The 19,919-nt window shown below is 41.2% G+C and overlaps 1 protein-coding gene across 1 annotated transcript in view; it reads right to left on the bottom strand.

Moving 5' to 3' along the window:
- Positions 1–177: 177 nt before the first annotated feature.
- Positions 178–19,919, bottom strand: part of TRPC3 (transient receptor potential cation channel subfamily C member 3) — a 59,230-nt gene continuing 39,488 nt past the window's right edge. Inside the window, exons 7-12 of the mRNA XM_033160161.1 lie at positions 17,251–17,515; positions 16,075–16,270; positions 10,829–11,038; positions 9,408–9,491; positions 4,691–4,766; positions 178–847 (exon numbers count right to left, since the gene is read on the bottom strand). Of these exons, the coding sequence (XP_033016052.1) occupies positions 705–847; positions 4,691–4,766; positions 9,408–9,491; positions 10,829–11,038; positions 16,075–16,270; positions 17,251–17,515 (974 nt within the window). The 3' untranslated portion in view covers positions 178–704. The remainder of the gene's footprint in view (positions 848–4,690; positions 4,767–9,407; positions 9,492–10,828; positions 11,039–16,074; positions 16,271–17,250; positions 17,516–19,919) is intronic.

Below are 19,919 nucleotides of genomic sequence, written 5' to 3'. Positions count from 1 at the left end.
GTTAGTCCAAGTACCCATACTAGGAAGCAGCAGTGCAATCCTATACGTGTCCACTCCAAAATAAGCTCCAGTGAGTTCAATGGAAGCATGTATAAAATTGCAATCTAAGGCCCACTAAACACTGGGGGCTTGCTTCCAAGGAAACATGCACAAGATTGTGCTGTGGGGTGGTTTTTTTTTAAACATTAGTGTGAGAAGCACATGCCACTGAAATCAATGGGAGTTCAACGTGCTTTGATTTTAACTGGATCATATGCAAAGTACTTTCAAGTAATCTTTCACTGAGCTGGCTGTATTTTGGTTACTACATCTCCCATCAGCATGGTGGAGGACATACGCAGTACAATCCTAAACATGTTTACCTCCCTAGTAAGCCAGTTTAGGATTGCAGCCCTAGTCTTCAGTGTTGTTTTTTCTTTGTTCAGTGCAAAGAATATACATTTTATTGATAAAACTATTTGCAATGCAAGATTGTTTAGATACAATTGCACCTTATTAAATAAATGCAAAATATCCTTTATAATACATTAAATAAACTGATTTTTTTGCATGTAAATTCATAAAATCTTCTAAGACCGTATTTCAAATAAAGCTGTACATAAAGTTATTTAGTGCTAAAAATCTACAATACATTTTCAAGTATAAGTCACTCATAAATATTATTGCCAATACTTGTGCTGTGGTCAAAATCCAGGGATTTGAGATCATTCACATCTCGTTAAATTTGGGTTGAGTTTCTCACTGAGTTTATGGATGAGGACTGCCAATTCCTCTGTTGCTTGAGACTTGTCTTCAAGGAGTTCATAGCGAAGACTGGAAATATCTTGCTTAATTTCCTTAAGTTCACCTGTGTAATTAGTAAAAAGAAAGTTGTTGACACAGCTTACAAAGACCAAGCATTTGAAGTAGTACTTAGGTCCTGCTTGCAGGCTTCCAATAGACATCTGGTTGGCAACTGACAACAGGATGCAGGAATAGATATCCCACTGCCCTGATCCATCAGACTTTTCTTATATTCTTGGGTTTTAAACCTATGCTGATGAATTATATAAGGAGCTGCTTTACATAAGTAATTCCATTATGACTGAAGAAGTGTGCATGCACACGAAAGCTTATACCAGAACAAACTTAGTTGATCTATAAGGTGCTACTGGACAATTCATTATTATTTTTATTTCCATTATGACTGCAAGCTTTACTCAACTGTTCAGTTAGATTACTCAAAGTTTTTACTTTATTCTTCTTTGAACAGGTGGGGCTGATAACAAGCAATGATGTGTCTTCTACCTGTTTGATTATTTAACTGCATTTTGAACACAGGACACAATCCAGCCAAAGTTAATCACTTTTACATTCCTATTAATTTCAGTGGTTGAACGTAATGCTTTACATCCCCCCCTGAAATGCTTGATGCTCCCATTTTGATCTAATGGAACTTATTGGTGCTTAGCTTTGGCGAGATTCACATGAAAAATGCATTATCAAATGGAGTACGTCTGCTATAATAATTTATTATTCAAATTTCTGACTGTTTAAATACACTGGGTTGGATCCAGACTTTGTCATGCTTAGCATACACAACCTATTGATATGAACGGGACTTACCTAAATCTGGACTTAGATCCAAACTGTCTCTCCATATGGGCTATCTCAGGTAACAAATAAATGGTATTCTTATTTATTCAAGAATGTGGCATTCACCCAAATAAATAAACAACTACCAGACATCTGAAGGCAGCCCTGTTTAGGGAAGTTTTTAATGACTAATGTTTTAATGTATTTTAACTCTTTTGTTGGAAGCCACCCAGAGTGGCTGGGGAAACCCAGCCAGATGGGTAGGGTATAAATTATTATTATTATTATTATTATTATTATTATTATTATTATATCATCTGGAATTGGATGTTTGTAGATGACATGGGCAAGAAAGGTAGCATTCAAGCCAGTCAAGCCTGAACTTTGCCTTTCACTCTAATAATTTTTAAAACTCCAAGGTCATTCAATTCCATCAGCAAGCCCATTAATCCTATGTGTGTATAATTCTACTCATGCATGTACTAAATCCCATGGTGTTCAAAGGCATAGCTGTCAACCCTCCCTGCTGTTCCCCACTGCTATATACATAGCTGTCAACCCTCCTTGCTGTTTCCCAATGCTTTAATAAGGGAATTTCCCGCAAAAAAGGGAAAGGTTGACAGCTATGTTCAAATGGCTTGCTATCAAATGCAATGCATAGCATTGCAGCCTAAAAAGTGCTAATGGGAACACTTTTTATTCTAGTATGTTGGGTTGATTTCAACCATGACATGGAAACTTTTAGTATCTTCAGTGCTGAGACACCTTTGCAGAAGCCCTGATTAAATCCAACACCAGCACTGAGAAGTATGACATTTGAGAAAAAGATGAAGAATCTCAAGGATGTGCAAAGGGAAGAATTAATAGCAAAATTCAAAAGTGCCCATTCCAATCAGTCCTCAATATATATAACAGTAGACTAACAAGACATTAGAAACCGGATTGAAATAAATGTAACTGTGTCATTTTAAAGGACTGCAATTCACTTTTCTCTGTGTGTGGTCTTCATGTGATGTGTGAAAGAAATAAGCTTCAACAAAAATCTAAGTATGCTTTTATTGCCTTGACGGTCTAAGATGCAACTCTCATAATTCTAAGCCAAAAATGACAAATAGCATTCATTGTATTTCCCATACTCTTACAAACACTTCATATCTTATAGCAGCAAAGCAACATCCCTGAGGTATTTAAGTCACATATATTTTCTTTTTTTATTAGCTAATTTTAGAAGAGAATTCAACTCACGTGGATATGTTTTTAAAGGTCACTTCCACTGGCATTTGGGGTTTTAAGTATTTTTAGCTGCTTTGTCTTAAGCTACTTTATTTTGTCCAATTCAAAAATAAAGCAGTTCAGAGTTCACAGCTCTACAGAATTAGTTTATAGCATTCACATGCAACTATTTATCTTCACATTTGTTGACAGAAGTTTAATTTAGCTCAAGAGATTTTACAGGGAAAACATGTGCAGCATGTCCCCTACAATAAGATGACAAATAAAAAGAACCCCTGGGATTACTTTCTCCATACAGATTTTTATGAGTCTGGACTGAGACAGGTTCATGATTTTAAATATTTACCCCGGGAGCCAAAGAGGCAAGGATCTCTCTCTCGCATTCTCCAGATCTCTGGAGGGTAAGTTGGCTGCTGAAGGGTTTTTCTGCAGATCGAAACCTTCACTCAAAGTATGAATCCCCCATCACATTATCTTTCATAACTAAAGACTCTAACCTATTCCAGTTTGGAATGGGAGATGGCTATCGGCAAAGCCGCCTTAAGCTTCAGACAGATTACTTCACCTGTGCCATTTAAATAGTTTTCTGAGCCTCTCTCCTATTACGAGTGCACATTTATGAAAGGCAGAAAGGCAATTTTAAGTATGCCTGTATTAAGTTTTTAAATCAGCCAATGGCCTCATATGTAAAAAGGTGGATTTACAATCATATTTCAGGTTTCCTGAGGGTTTTTTTTTAATGTCTTCTGTGAATAAATGTATTCTATTTCAAGTGCTTTTTTTGTCTCCAACCTGCCTTTTCCCCATAGCACACATTTGGGAATTACTTTTTAAAAGCATATTATCATCATCCCTGTAAGAAAATGTGAGAGGAAAGTATTTTCAGTTCCACCAGAGCAGATTTCATTCACAGCCCCCCCCCCCCCGCTATTTATGTAATTTATTTATTTATTTATTTATTTAAACCTTCAGGGCACCAATTAAATCAGATAAGGAAACTGTGGCACTCTAGGTGTTGTGGAACTTCAGTTCTCATCAGCTGCAGCCAGCCTGGCTGATGGTCAGGGTTAACAGAAGTTGGAATCCAACAACATCGCAAGGGCCACAGGTTCACCCTCCATGAATCTTTTCATGTGTTTTCTGAAGAAGCTCACTTATTTTTCCAAATGTCATAAGGCTCATTATAATGACATTTTTTGTGGGGATGGGAGAAGCATTGTCTGTAAATAATCCATACCAGTGGTGGGCTACTTCTAGGCCACAGCCTAGTAAGGCACTCCAAGCCATTTTGGGCAAAGTACAGCCGCTTTCCCCTATCCTAACATCATACATTAATTCAGTGCAACAGATGGCTAACATGACACATATTTTGAAATCCTTGTTTTTAACTTGACAATTTAAATGTTTTACTTTATATTTTTGCAAACCACTTAGAGCTTTGTTTACCATCCAGCGGTATATAAAATTTGCTGAATGAATTTTTAAAAAGCGAATAAATGACGCCCTATTCAGCAGAGAGTTTATTTAAGTTTCTGGTGAACCAAGAATTAGCCTCACCTCAAAAAAATAATAATAAAAGGAAATATGTTTCTACAGTTGCTGTGTGACTTGCTCCCAATTTCTGCTAAAACATCTGGTAGTAACAATAGTTGTAATTGTGGTAGAGGTGGTGCTTATTGTATGTGTAATGACAAAGGTGCCCAGTACTCATATCTTGATAAAAGTGCTGTGAGCAGCAAAATAAGAGGTGATGATAGTTCATAAAAGGCACTAAGTGTACCAGTTACTGCACTATGATCTGACTTAGTAGTTACATTTTTGGGACAGCATTCAGAGTCTTCCTATTGTACAAGTATATTAAGAAGACTGCAGTAGCTCTTACCCTCATTGACTTCATCATTTTCCTTGTCTACTTGTGCTTTCAGAACATAACGTTTTATAAGTCTCTTCATGATTTGCTATTGGAGAAAAACAACAATACCACAACTTTTTATCATTTCATGATGCTGCTAGGCTTTGAATGTCATAAAGGTAACAGTACAATCAATTCTTTCTCACACATACAACTCACAGAGCTACGCAGACTGGAAGGGATCCTGACGCTACAAGACGCCACACAGAGCCATTTAATTCCCCTCCCCTGCCCCAACTAGACATAGATAAAGGTAAAGGTACTCCTGACCATTAGGTCCAGTCGCGGACAACTTTGGGGTTGCGCGGTCATCATAGCTGTCAAGTTTTACCTTTTCTCATGAGGAAGCCTATTTGGCATAATGGAATTTCCCTTAAAATAAGAGAGAACTTGACAGCTATAGCGGTCATCTATATAATACAGCACCACATACCTGGCTGTTTCAGTAAATAGAAGGACCCTGAAAATCTCTCATACACTTATTTCTCCCTGAAAATACGTAATAACAAACCTTGCAACCCTTGGGCTCCCTCTCAGGGCTGCAACCCCTATTCACCACAAGGTGTCAGCAAAGGTTGCTCATTGAATCCCACCTTTTTAATCATGAGGTGGGGCATTTTGTACGGGAATGACTTCTTCAAGTCAAACCACTCCCTCAAACACAGTGCCCCTGTGCCAAGAGCCAAAGCGGCTGGACTGAGAAACAAGAGGAAGATTATCACCATGAACAAGCATAGAGAAGGGGACAGTATACACTGACTGTGACAAAACACTTCCTGTTCAATTGTGTTTCGGCATCGTGTCTGGGGCTTTGCAAGACAAGGGTTATGTAACTGCAATTTGATTACTCTGGAAAAGCAGGCAAGGAGGTTTTGTAGTGGCACTGGGTTTTAAATTATTATTATCTACCTCATCCATTAGAGTTAATGGTTTGTAGTAAAAGGATAAGGCGTCGAGAACTAGGGCAGATGCAAGACTCCTACTGATGAGTTTGTTTTCAGCTAGTAAATTGGTTATGTTTTAAGCTGTATTTTTTGTTGTTCATTTGTTTATTTATTACATATATAGGTCACCCTTCCTTCAAGGAGCTCAAGGTGGTTGGGCATAGTTCTCCTCCCCCATTTTATCCTTACAACTACCCTGTGAGGTGGGACACGGGTGGCGCTGTGGTCTAAACCACAGAGCCTAGGGCTTGCTGATTGGAAGGTCGGTGGTTCGAATCCCCGCAACAGGGTGAGCTCCCATTGCTCGGTCCCAGCTCCTGCCCACCTAGCAGTTCAAAAGCGCATCAAGTGCAAGTAGATAAATAGGTACCGCTCTGGCAGGAAGGTAAACAGCGTTTCCGTGCGCTGCTCTGGTTCGCCAGAAGCGGCTTAGTCATGCTGGCCATATGACCTGGAAGCTGTCTGCTGACAAACGCCGGCTCCCTTGGCCTATAGAGTGAGATGAGCGCACAACCCCAGAGTCATCCGTGACTGGACCTAACAGTCAGGTGTACCTTTACCTTTACCCTGTGAGGTAGGCTAGGCTGAGAGGCAGTGACTGGCCCAAAGTCACCCAGTGAGCTTCATGGCTGTGTGGGCTTGAAACTCTGGTCTCCCAGGTCTTAGTGCCGCACTCTTAACCACTATACCACACTGGCTCCCTATTTTTATCTTATTTAGTACTGTATTTATTGTATGTGAGCCTTGTGCCAAAAGCAAGCCTATTAATTCATTAAGACAGACGTTTTCAACCTTTTTGAGTCCATGGCTCCCCCGACCAACTACATTTTATACTTTATACTAATGTTATGTAGCTGATGTTAGCCGCCCTGAGCCCGACTTTGGCCAGGGAGGGCGGGATATAAATAAAAGTTTATTATTTATTATTATTATTATTTCTGCGGCACCCCTGTGGGACTCAGGAGCCCAGTTATGTCACCCCTTGCCTGCAGAGCTGGCAGCCCCTCACAGCTTTTCGAACACCCTCCCTTGGGAAGTGTTCCCTCAGATTCCTCTCCTCTCCCCTCTCATTGGGAGTCTCCGGTCAGCTGCTGCTGCCACCCCTGATCTCAGAGCTGAGCTCCCTGCCCCAAAGAGAGGTGCCTCCTCACACTGCCCCACAGGGGCCTGGGACTTGTCTGTCCATTCCCAACAGTAAGGGCTGGCAGGCTGGGCTACTTCGTCTGCTTGCATGCTTACTCCAAGGCCACTTCAGCTCCTGGCAACCAGCATCCCCTGGCCAGCCCCAGAGGCACCATTCGCCTAGGGCAGGCACGTCCAACAGGTAGATCATGATCTACCAGTAGATCACTGGACGTCTGTGGTAGATCACTGGTTGATCACTGGCTCCCCCAAAGAAGCTCAACAACTTTGGCTCCCCTAAAAAAAGCTCAATTTTTTTGTCCTGCACATCCAAAAACAGGGCTTTCCTCCTCCCCAAAAAAGCTCAACAAAAAAGGGGGTAGATCACAGTTTTTAATTCTGTAAGTAGATCACAGTCTCTTGGGAGTTAGCCACCCCTGGCCTAGGGGGTTTGTAGCCAGCTTTGCAGCCTTTGGGAGGCAGAGACACAAGAGGGTATCAGAGGAGAGAGGGAAGAAAAGAGGGACAGAGGCAAGTGTTTCCCGCAGCACCCCTGACCATCATTCAAGGCACCCCAAGGTGCCACGGCACACTGGTTGAAAACCACTGCATTAAGAAATCGTAAATGCCAAAAGAAGTTCCAAAAAAAGTACGTGCATACACCCCAAAAGGAGTTTAATCTCCCCCAAACAGCCCAACAAATGCTGAGCTTGAGCCATAGAACACTGATTCTTACTTATAAAACACTGAAAGGGAAAATGAATGGGCAGAATGAACCACTCAAGTCCCTTACAGCTTGCAGAACTGAATTTTGGAGGAAGGCATTCCTGCCTACATGGTTGGGACACTGGAAGCTAGAAGTAGAGCATTCATGTTATGTTATGGGATGAAGATAAACTGCCACGTTTTTCTTTCAGGTCTTACTCGTAATGATGGCAAAGGGACAACTGACAAAAGCTTCAGCAGAGGCAACATTATGGCAGCTCCACAGAGTTATCTGCTCTCACTGGCATGTACAATACAGAGTCAGGAGCCTGGGAAGTTGCCTCCTCAATCAATTAAATAATAAATAAGTCCCAGTATAGGGGACAATACATCTAGGTCAGTACAGAGATCTTCATGGTGGTGGTGTTTCCACCTGTTTCTGGCTTCATTTGTAACCCTTTTGTCCATTGGACAAAAAACAAGCAAACAAAAATGTGCTCACATCACATGCAATTTCTGTGAGTGGGAAGAAATTATATTTCTTTTTCCAGGACTGCTGTCAGGAATTGTCAAGCTGGGCCAGTATTCATACTCCCCTCCCTTGTATGCAATCATAGCAGTTGCTGAAGAGCTGGTCTGCATTTCCAATTCAGAAAATAAAAATCCCATGTATTCTATGGCTCAAGGTCAGACTTATGTTAACAGGAGAGAGCAAGGGAGAAGGAGAGAGAGAAGGGCATGGGAAAAATCTTTCATATCACTGTATCTGAATAATATGCTTGTTTGTTTATGCAGATTGGTATTTAAATTATTCATGTTCCATCACTCCCCTGGATCCTTTCAATATGGTCTATCTTGCATTCTGACCTTTTGTTAGAACAGTGTTCTGTAAGCTTAGCATTCAACACAACTGGTGCTTTAAAAAAATGATGTTGATGAATCTGTTCTTTCAGCGCTATAAATCGTTTTTCTTTGAACCCACAGGCCTGGACTTTGAGAAAGGCAGTCAAAAGCACATCCTATGCCTTACATTTTCAGCCTTCTGTGCCAGCTTTTGATCAGCCGAATCTAAGGTTTTACAACTGAAATTGTTCCACCCTCCATTTAATAATACAAATGGGGCTTGCAACACAATGTTGCAGCATCCATAGTGGTTCTGTTTAGAATTCCAGTCAGATAGCATGCCCCTTTTCCAGAAAACACCACTCTATTCCTCACCCCCTGATTTTCCAGGGTCCACCACCACCAATAGTCAATCAGGGTTTGGCAGCCTCTGAGCATTACCTGTTCTCACTAAGTTAAAAAAATAAATGTTTCCCTGCTACCCTTAGGGTCCCCCCCCCCAAAAAGCTGTTACAATGCTCCAAATGATTATGTTCTCCCGAGCCTCCTAATACTTCCCTCTTGTATATGGGTGGTTGATGTGTTGGCCACACACTTGGAGAATCGGTTTTGCTTTTAGTATCTGAAATTTTGATGGTTATAAAGGTTTTTCATAATGCCAATATACAAAATGCACTTACTTGTGAATTAGGTCAATTGATTAAAATGAACCAATCAATTAATTAACTGAACATTCCTGAGTGAAAGCACTGTGGGCTACAGTCCAGCGGTGTGCACCTTATCAGCAATAAATTTGCTGACACATTTCTCAGCATTTCCTCCCAGCAGTTTCTGCCACACAACCTCGAAACTCACCCAAGTTTTAATAAGTCATTTGGGGGTTTGGCATCAGAGCAGTGAAAATAACAGCAAGCGGGAAAATTATTCCTTCCTGCAAGCTCTGTGCTAAGCGATTAACAGATCTGTTACAAAATATTTATTTGTGAATTGGCAGTCCAACTTCAGAGCTGCATGGGAACTTGTGGTTTATTTAGATAATCATGGCTGCATGTACTGCCCAACTAACCACTCACCTGATAGCGTGTTGGCTGATTGAGAATGCTATTAAAGCTGTGTGATTCAAAAACCCTCGAGTTGGATTGAGAAAAGAGATTGAGCTAGGAAAGAATAAATCTAAAATCAGAATATTTTCCATGGAATTTGCAACTGTAATCTGCCATTGCTTTATTACTACTGATTACAGAAATGTATATTTTTCAGCAAAAACATTCTGAAGGAAACAAGCTCAGCTCTGATTCCACAAACTACTTGTGCATGTATTTATTATCAACTTCAAGAATGTGCTCAAATAAGAATATGTATTTTACCTATTCTGTGAACTGGAATCAAGTATGGAAGACAAATTCAACATTCCACACACTTAAAGACCAGCTTGAACTGGCTAGCAGCTCCCCAAGCACTGAGCTTGTGGCCAGGCTAAAGAAGATTTGAGAGGTAAAATAATATAACATTCTAATTTAAGATTAACAGTGTATTAAAATAAACAACAGTACAAGGAATACTGACAAAACTGAAACCGGGATAAGGAGCTTGTTATTTTCACTGTTAATCTCTCCCATGCTTCAGCTACTTAATCATTTAAAGTGATATAGATGTCTGTGTGTGTGTGTGTGTGTGTGTGTGCGCACACACACACACACACACACACCGGGCCAGGCCAGCCCATTTCACAGCCTGAGGCAAAACCGGAAGTTTCTGCCACTGCCCCTCTGCCAAAGCCTCGCATACTGGGGTCATGTGGCAGCAGGGACAGTGCTCTAGCAGGGGTGCCACCCTGCAGAATTCCACTGCCCAACTCTGATACACATGCATCCCTATAAACTATTCCAGAGACTGGAAATCTGGTTTTGCCAGAAATTAACCCTGGAAAGAAAAGGTATGTTGGAAATGAATGAGAGGGGATGTTTCCAATAGCCCCACACACATAACACACTCGCAATGGCAAGGTCTAATTCTGCTAACTCACCCAATAATGCCACAGGGATTGCATGACAAAGGGGGCTTGCTGAAAAGGGGAAAGGGGGAAAGGCCTTATTTGTTTGCAGTGCCCCATATACATCTGTTTTCTGGTGGGGTACAGTCAGTTTTCCATGATATAGCTCTCACCAGCCATCTCCCTCACATGGGGCATTTATGTCTCTATGTGAGACTGGATGCAGACATACTTTGGTTATTTTCGTTATTCCATATTTTGGTTCTTCCCCTACTATGTGGCCCTCTGGATGTTACTATACTCCAATGCCCATCAGCCCCAGTCAGCATGGCTAATTATCAGGGATGATGGGAGCTGTAGACCAACATCCATGGAAAAGACCCTAGAATGTGATCACCAATGCATACTTCATCAGTGCAAACCGTTACTTAGAGTTCAAGAAATAGCAAAAGCTTAAAAAATAATGTTCCATGAAACAGTGTGAGTCTGATTTGCACTTACCCTGGATTTTGAGTTGCCTATTCCCAGTTCCATATCCTTCTGCAGTCTTTTCCGCCTGCACTTGAATAACTTAATGATCCTTATAAAGAAATAAACAAAAGACTTGGGGCTTGGGACAAGACTGAATGGAGGCGGCAGGGTTTTCCCATCATCAAAGTATGATAACCAGAGCTTAGAGCGAGCAAATTTCCACTCCACATCACTGTCATCCTACATTGGAAACAAAGAAATGTCCATTTATTTATTTTTGAATAGTCTTACTCGGCTGCACATTATTTTTAGCCCACTTTTCTGTGCAGGGACACACAAAGTGCCTTACTGGATAAAAACATGAATAACAAGCAAGCAATTTCAATTATTAAAAAGATGAGAAGAGAAGAAACACAAACAGCAGTGAATAACTAGAAGGAAGAAGGAAGAACAAAGGACTACACTCCCTCCTCTGTCTTCTGGGTAAAACAAGGTTTACTGAGAAGCACAAGTGTGATAACACCACACTCTGATCTTCAGGATTACAGAGTCCTCCCCTTTCTTTACCAAAGTTCCTCAAGCCATACTTGTTCTTCAGTGACTTATATGAAGTATCCTGCAAGGAAGTGGCAGGGTTTAGGCATTCCAGTGGTGCTCACACTTCAGGTGTTCTCTGGTAATGTTCAGTAAACGTTCCGGGGTGGGAGGAAGTTCCACAGGAACTAGCACTGTAGCTCCACATACACAGCATCCTTGTTCTGAACACCCTCCACAAGTTGGAGGGCAATCTTCTGAAGTATGGAGCCTCCTGGTTATGTGCTGCTACTGCTGGCATTGAATATTCACTTTTGTTTTGTCAAAAGTTCACCTTTTCACAATTCTCTCAGTCTCATCATAAACATCTTTACCCAGATGCACTGAATAAAATGAGACTTACTTCCTAATAAGTATACTGAGGATTGCAACCTGTCCCCCCCCCCCCCTATATTCTATTACTCCCAAGTCCTTGAATCTCGTCTTCTTTTTTTCAGTACTCTTGGGACAAAACAAGAGTATGGCTGATATCCAAAGAGTGACTTACGTACTTCCACAAATTTAGCCATGCCTAGTAGGATTTTTTTTAAACAACAACAACACAAGCCCCATGCCAGAATACAAATTTCTTGGGGAGATTCTTTCAGTCTGAAACTCTATTGCTCTGAATAGAAACCCACAGTCATTCAAGAGCTGGCTAATGCAATACAGAGAGCTATAATTCTAAGTAATAAAAATAAACGTATTAATGCAGAGTTATTTGGACTTGTTCCCCACAGCTAAACTGAATAAATGGTCTGAGGAGGTTCAACACGGTAAAACACCATTGTTTGCAACACATGAAGAGTCAGTGTTGTATCAATAAGAGCGTTGGACAAGGACAGTGAGGACTGGGGTTCAAATCCCCATTAAGCCACGAAGCTCACTGGATCATCATGAGCCAATCACTCTCTCTCAGCCTAACCTGCTTCACGGAGTTGTGAGGATAAAATGCAGAGGAGGAGAAACATGCATGGGGCAATAAGTCCTTTAGAAGAAGAGTGGGATAAAAATCTAATCAAGAAAATTAAAAAGAAAGCAGTCAATTACTCTGAAAACATACTGAACTTTCTTCGAATTTCCCAGGACACATAGCATTCTTAATTATTCAGACTACTAAAAAATAACACTACAGATCTGGAAGTTTCTCTTGAGAGCCAAGATTAGTGGAGTTATTTGCCAAGCATGCCTACCGTACATCTTATTTGCATGTAAAATATACTATTATCTATTTCAGCTGCACTGTGTTTAGAACATAAACATCCAGGATGATACAATTAAATTTTTTAATGATGTGTTTTGCAGGCGCTTTCTGGAATAAAAAAAATAAGGCGCTTTCTGGAATAAAAAAAATGGCTATCAGTAATTGATTAAGTAACGCACATTAGCCCTCTTTGAAAATCTGACACCCTGCAGATGTTAAGTACAGCCTTGGCTGTTTTAGGATAAACACCACGTATTTCTAATATGCACCTAGGATTAGAACCAAGCTTTAAATTTGGTAAGCAGAAAAAGATGCTTAGGTTACACACTGAATAATTAATATTTGGAAATGCAGTTTAGTCATAACACACTCCCAGAATGCATTTTCACCAACTCTCACCAGATATTAACATTTTTAAATAGGGGAGGAGGGGAACTGGCAAAAATTGTCTTACACCCCTTTTTGTTAGCAAGACTCTCTGCTCTTTTCACAGAAATGCATGATTTGATCCAACGTAGTATACATGGATATATCTTCAAACTGAAATTGACGTTTCCTGGCTCTTAACAAGTGATCTACCTACAAAAGCTTATGTTACAACAAATCAGGTTTTAAAGACCCTTTAGTATTTGTTTTCATATTAATGTAATCAGCAGAACCACAGGGTCCTGTTGACACAGCAAAGATGACTGTGTTGATAGAATGTGACATAATTATTTATCAGAATCACAAAATTAATTATGTGAGGTGGGGGGGTCTATGTTGCTACAGTAAATCTCCTATTTCCCAGGACTCAGGTCATAATAATTATGCAAATCAGGCACATTTGTATTTATTCAATTTTGAAAAACATGTTATGCTTACAGAGAATTTGAAAATCTAACCTCTGATCTCACCCATCAGGCCTTCTCCTATGTTCTTATTAACACAGAGATGATGTATAATTATATTTTATGTTTTTAATTTTCACTTGTAAACCTCCCAAAGGATTTTTTTGTGTGATGGGGCAGTATCTAAACGCTGAAAATAAATATGTACAGAAATGGAGTGTGAAGTTATCTCACTATTAATTTTTATATGAAGGGCCTGCAGTCACAAGAGCAGCCAATCAGAATCATGCATCATGACACTGGCCTGTCTAGTCCAGCATCTTGTTCTCACAGTGACCAATTTGATGCCTACGGGAAGCCTGCAAGCAAGACCCAAACACAAGGCAACTCTCCCCCATTGAAGTATCCAACAACTGGTATTCATAACCAGGTAAAAAAAGGTAAAGAAGCCCTGGATGGTTACGTCCAGTCAAAAGCGACTATGAGGTTGCGGCGCTCATCTTGCCTTCTGGCCGAGGGAGCCGGCGTTTGTCCACAGACAGCTTTCCAGGTCATGTGGCCAGCATGGCTAAACTGCTTCTGGCACAATGGAACACCGTGACGGAAACCAGAGCGCATGGAAATGCCATTTACCTTCCCACCACAGCGGTACCTATTTATCTACTTGTACTTTTATGTGCTTTCGAACTGCTAGGTTGGCAGAAGCTGGGACAGAGCAATGGGAGCTCACTCCGTTGCAGGGATTCAAACCACCAACCTTCTGATAAGCAAGCCCAAGAGGCCCCAGCCTTATTTAACCTATACATTAACGATGTGATCAAATGCCTAGCAGCTCCGGAATATCATGCCCCCAATTTAGCCGCAAAACCAATCACAACGCTACTATACGCAGATGATGCGGTTTTACTATCACGAACAAAAATAGGTCTTAAAAGGTTGATAATATATTTTTCAGCATACTGCAAGAGAGAGCAGTTGGTGGTGAACCACCAGAAAACCAAGGTTGTGGTTTTCGCGAGAAAACACAAAATACACAGCTGGAGAATGGACAATCAACCAATTGAACAAGTCAAAGCCTTTAAATACCTGGGCATCGTCTTCCAGTCTACGGGGTCGTGGGTCGCACAGTATAAATATGCCAGAGAGAAAGCAACCCAAAGCGCCAAGACATTGTCCCGCTTTTTCTATACCAAGGGAGGCAAGTACATTCCAGCAGCCATAGAAGTTTTCAAGGCAAAACCTCTAGCGCAGCTAACATATGGGGCCCAAATCTGGACGGGGACCCAATGCAATCTTCTTGAAACGGTTCAATCTAACTTTTTAAGACAAATCTTTGCCGTTCCATCATGTGTACCAACTGCAGCATTACGCCTTGAAGCTGGTCTCCCATCTGTGGAAACACAGATCTGGAAAAGAACTCTTAATTATTGGCTCCGCTTAAACCAAAATCCAACAGGACTCTTGCCCCAGGTGATACGGGATGCCCACGAAAGCGCATGGTTCAAAATGGTGAGACTCAAACTTCTATCATGCGGTCTACATGCTCAGCATTTGTTAATGTTGGGCCCCTCTAAAGCAAAAAGCTTAATTGATCAGCGCCTGATGGATATCGAGCAGCAAAACAACTTGGCCAAAACAAAGAAATTTTGTGCATGGTTTGCCCACCTGCCCCCCTCGCACTTCGATGCCCCGGCATCTTATCTGCATAATTTAAATATCCCAAAGTATAGACGTGCTTTTACGTTGGCAAGATTGGACGTATTACCCTCTGCCGTGCTCGAAGGCCGATATCAGAAACTCCCCAGGGAGAAACGACTCTGCCCATGTGGAGACGGAAACTTGGAGACAGTGTCACATGTTCTTCTGACCTGCCCCCTGTACAAAGACCTGAGGAGCGAGATCATTACTCCCCTCCTACTTTCCATCCCAGGTCGCTCATCAGCGGCCGCAATGTTTTATTTGTTAGCGGACCAGAACATCCAGACAACAGAGAAGGTCGCCAGATTTATTGAGAGGGCAATGAGACTAAGGGCCACAATTTGACAGATAACTCGAACGAGGCCACCTTTGAACGGCCTTTTAGCCTGGGGGTTTCATATGATTTATCAGTATTTTTATATATTTGTGTACCTGACTGGTCTTTCTCCAGTATTTTTATCTGTTTTATCTGTATTTTTTAGTCGCAATGGCCTGTTGGCTACGTGAATAAAGTTTGATTTGAATTTGAAGCCCAAGAGGCTCAGTGGCTTAGACCACTGAGTATGTATGTATGTATGTATTCATAAGCATAGAGTTTCTGACTATCATGCCTAGTAGCCATTGATAGTTTTATCCTTATTTTTACAACACTTTATAGGTGGGGGATGACAGTAGCTGAAGGGAGGAAGAGGAAATAGGAAACCTTTCCTTCCATGAACTTTCTTAAGTTAACATACCTTAGGGTCTAAGCCAGGCATAGGTATCCTTTGGCCCTCCAGATGTTTTGGCCTACAACTCCCATGATCCTTAGTTAGCAGTGGTCAAGGATGATAGGAACTGTAGTTCAAAACATCTGGAGGGCCGAAGTTTGCTTATGCCTGGTCTAAGCAATTATGGTAAGCTGAGAAACAGTATATACAGAACAAATCTTTGCAGGGTGGGTGGGCAAAATAAAACAGAAAAGTACCCACCTCAATTTCTTGATAGGAGCTGTTGATCATGGCAATCAGCATGTTGAGTAAAACCACAACCATTGTTACATTGTATATTCCATACAACACATAGCCAATATTCTCAATGAATTTGTGGTCATATTTGAGGACAACTGATGTGACCTCCGATAAGCCAAAAATTGACCAAAATAAGGTCTTAAAGCTTTCTTCAACTCTGTATGGGGGAAAAATGGTACGTTAATGAATTCAAATATAAATACTTGTAAATTATTTTGTTTAAAAGTAGATGATTCAAAGATCCTAGTGCAGACATTTAATCAAAACAAGATGCTCGCAACATAAAATGTTTTCAGATAACTTGGTTCCCCTGTGGCTTTTTTTGCATATTGCCAATTATGTTTGCGGCTGGTGAGCTGTATTAACAGAATTAAGTTTGACAGGGGAAAGTGGTGGTGTATTGCCATTTTTTATATCTTTGTGCACCAGGATGCTGCCTTACAATTTTGATTAGATACTTGTTTAATAAAGTAAATGGCATCATCTCTAGAACTGCCTGCAAACTGTGCAAAAAATTAAATGAAAAATAGTGCAGAGGGATATCTCAACTTGTCATAACAGACTTGCACTTTTTATATATAAAAGCACCAAATGTACATGTGTGTGCATGCACAGCTATTTCAACACAGCAATTCTTATAACAATTGCTTGCTTTTATGAAAAATGCATGATTATTATATGTCACTGCGTATTATAGCATGCACAGTGGACACGCATGCACAATATTACATGCCCCAACTATAAATGCATTAGTCCATGAATGATGTAGATTTGACTCTTTTTTTGCAGGAAAGGTCCAATTATTATATGAGTGACTGTATGGTATACCATTCTCAATCTGCTGTGCATTCATACAAATCTTCAATATCATATGCCCTGTAAGTCTAACTACATAATCCACCTGGTTATACTTATATATTAACTGCAACTCAAATTCATTCAGTAACATTTACTCTTGGGGTGTGTAGGAGGGGACAGAGGAGAAGCGAGAATCAGCTGAATCCATCCAAATGAACTGAGTGACAAGTTATTGTGATGGACATGCATGTGTAAACTAACTTGCAGTGTAAACTTCCAGCAGCCTCCACCACCAAGAGCATGCAAAACTTTTGTCCTTTTTTCATAAGCATTACTTACGTCGTAAATGCTGCGTTTACTTTGGCGCCAAGGTAATAGGAGTACAATATGAACATCCCAATCATAAAGGCAAGGAATACCATAATAAAAAGGACCATAAACTTGAAAATGTCTTTTACGGTCCTTCCAAGTGAAATCTGCAATGGGCCAAAACTCTCATTTGCAGGCAGGATATAAGCTATTCGAGAGAAGCTAAGCACAACAGCTATTGCATAAAGACCTTCTGATATGATCTGCGGATCAGATGGAAGCCATTTATCTCGAGCTGAAAGAAAGAGTCATAAATGAGGAACTGTTGCTTTACATATTTTTTATTGCGTGTTAAAAAAACAAAATATCTGGCTGTTCTATATTCATATGTCTTGATAAAGATACATATTTATAGTGCTGAATAGATATTTTTGAGTAATTTGAATTCATCATGACCTTGTAAGAGAAGTTGATTTGGAGGAAATAATTCATGACTTTGCGATGAAAAAGGCCAGAAAGCCTTAAAGTGACTTGATCTACTTATCAAATGTTTGTAGCCACATTAAAACTTCAACAGAATAATACCTTTATTTGGATTTTTTTATTAAAAAGTTGTAAAACAGACACCAAGTTTGGTAAGACTCTTCTTCAAGCTGGATGTTTTGTTAAAACAAAAATAGGGGGGAGGAGGAGATAGTTGTTTGAGGGCAAGATAGAAGAGATCCAATGGGGGAAATCAATGTATTAAATGTAATTACAGAATGAAATAAAATGTATTAAATGTAATTGCAGAAGAAAAATCAAAACTTTTATTTCATGATTCGTAAGGTCATATGCAAGGAGTAGCATTTTTAGGAGGAGGCTTGTTTTATAAGTTTGTACTGGGCTCAAAAAAGTAAAGGTAAAGGTAAGGTAAAGGACCCTTAACCATTAAGTCCAGTCAAAGGCAATTATGGGGTTGTGGCGCTCATCTTGCTTTCAGGCCGAGGGAGCCGGGCTTTGACCACAGAAGTTTTCCGGATCATGTGGCCAGCATGACTAAACAGTCATGAGCGCACAGAAACATCGTTTACCTTCCTGCTGCAGCGGTACCTATTTATCTACCTTCACCGGTGTGTTTTCGGACTGCTAGGTTGGCAGGAGCTGGGATACAGCAACAGGAGCTCACTCCATCGCGGGGATTCGAATTGCAGACCTTCCACTCAGCAAGCCCAAGAGGCTCAGTGGTTTAGACCACAGCACCACCTGCATCCCAAGTAGCCTATGCTTGGGTGGTTATATGAGTTTACAGGTGCAACTCACCCAGTGGGGCAGAGCTGCAACAAGAGCATCCTGGCAGCGGCATTGCTATTACCGTACTTTTCTGTGTATTGGATGAGGTTTTTTTACTCAAAAATCACGTCAAAAAACTGGGGTCGACTTCCAGCGGCGACGCCATTGCGGGTGGTCGTGGGCTGCTTCGGCTGCGAAGCGCCCAGTCCATCCCGGGGGTTTGGAGCCCCGCTACCGCAAAGCGGGGCTCCGGTGGGGTGCGGGAAGAGCGTCCCGCACCCTGGGCTCCCCGGCTGTGCCCGTTGTGGCTCCGAACCCTTCCCTCGCTCCCCCTGTAAAGGGGGAGTGGGGGTGAAGGGACGACGGAGCCGGGCTATAGGGGACATGCCCCAACCGGGATGTAAATGCGGCGACAAATCCTGTGATGAGCGTCTAAGTTCTACCTGTCTTTAACGATCTGAAAGAACCCGGTGGTTGTGAGTATTTGACTGACTTTTCTATTTTTGGAACGATCCGGGGGGAAGAGGAAAGGGAGCCTGCCTCCCTCCCTTTGGGAGAGAAAGAAAGTAACCAGTTTAAGTGACTGCTGCTACAATAATGGATACAAAGTGCTCGGAATTTGAAAACTGAGACTGCTGAGCTTTCCCTTTGGGGATTAAGTGGGGAGAAAATATCTCCATTTAAAGTTTTGGTCTTTACACTCTGGCTTCAGAAAAAATGGCGATGGAAAATTTGGACTGACGTGGGAAACAATTGAAACAAAGGAAGGAAGAGACAGGAACTGAAATTTGACACTCACCCTCCCTTCCAAAATGCTGGACTTTGTATTTGAACTTGTTTTGAACTCTGGTCTAAAGGATGAAGAAATGCTCACTGTCTTGAGGCTGGAACTGCTTAATCGGAAATTGCAAGTCTTGAGTGGGATTATAAATAAAAAGAATCTATTTCCCACAGAGGAGGCTTTTCAAAAGTTTTACACAATGGAAGCAAACATTGGCAAAGAGCTGGAAGGGGTGCTTGAAGGATGGTCTGAAATGGCTGGGCGACTCCGGGAAAAGGAACCGTTTTCTGGGGGTGGCAGCCCTGGAACGGAAAAATTTATAATATCCAGACCCCGAGGTGGGAACTCGGGGGCAAGGGACATGGAATTAAGATATCTACAAGAAGTAGAAGTATGGTACAAAGAAGCGGAGGAGCCCAGGAAGGATGTGATGTGTACCCTGAAGCTCGATGCAAGGTCTGTTGTGAATGCTGCCTGGATCTGTGGACATTTGGGAAGAGAAGACAACTGGAGGACTGGTTCTGGTGAAAGACAGAGAAAGACAATGGACAGAGGGGGTGTGGGATGAATTATTAAATGTAAAACCCAAATGGTCTGTTATGGTATCTGAAATCGGAGAGTTAAGTTTGTTAATTATAAGTTTATT

Source organism: Lacerta agilis, chromosome 9, assembly GCF_009819535.1.
Source record: "Lacerta agilis isolate rLacAgi1 chromosome 9, rLacAgi1.pri, whole genome shotgun sequence".
NCBI lineage: Eukaryota > Metazoa > Chordata > Lepidosauria > Squamata > Lacertidae > Lacerta > Lacerta agilis.
Note: the sequence above shows the minus strand (reverse complement) of the source record. Positions and strands in the feature narration are given on the sequence as shown.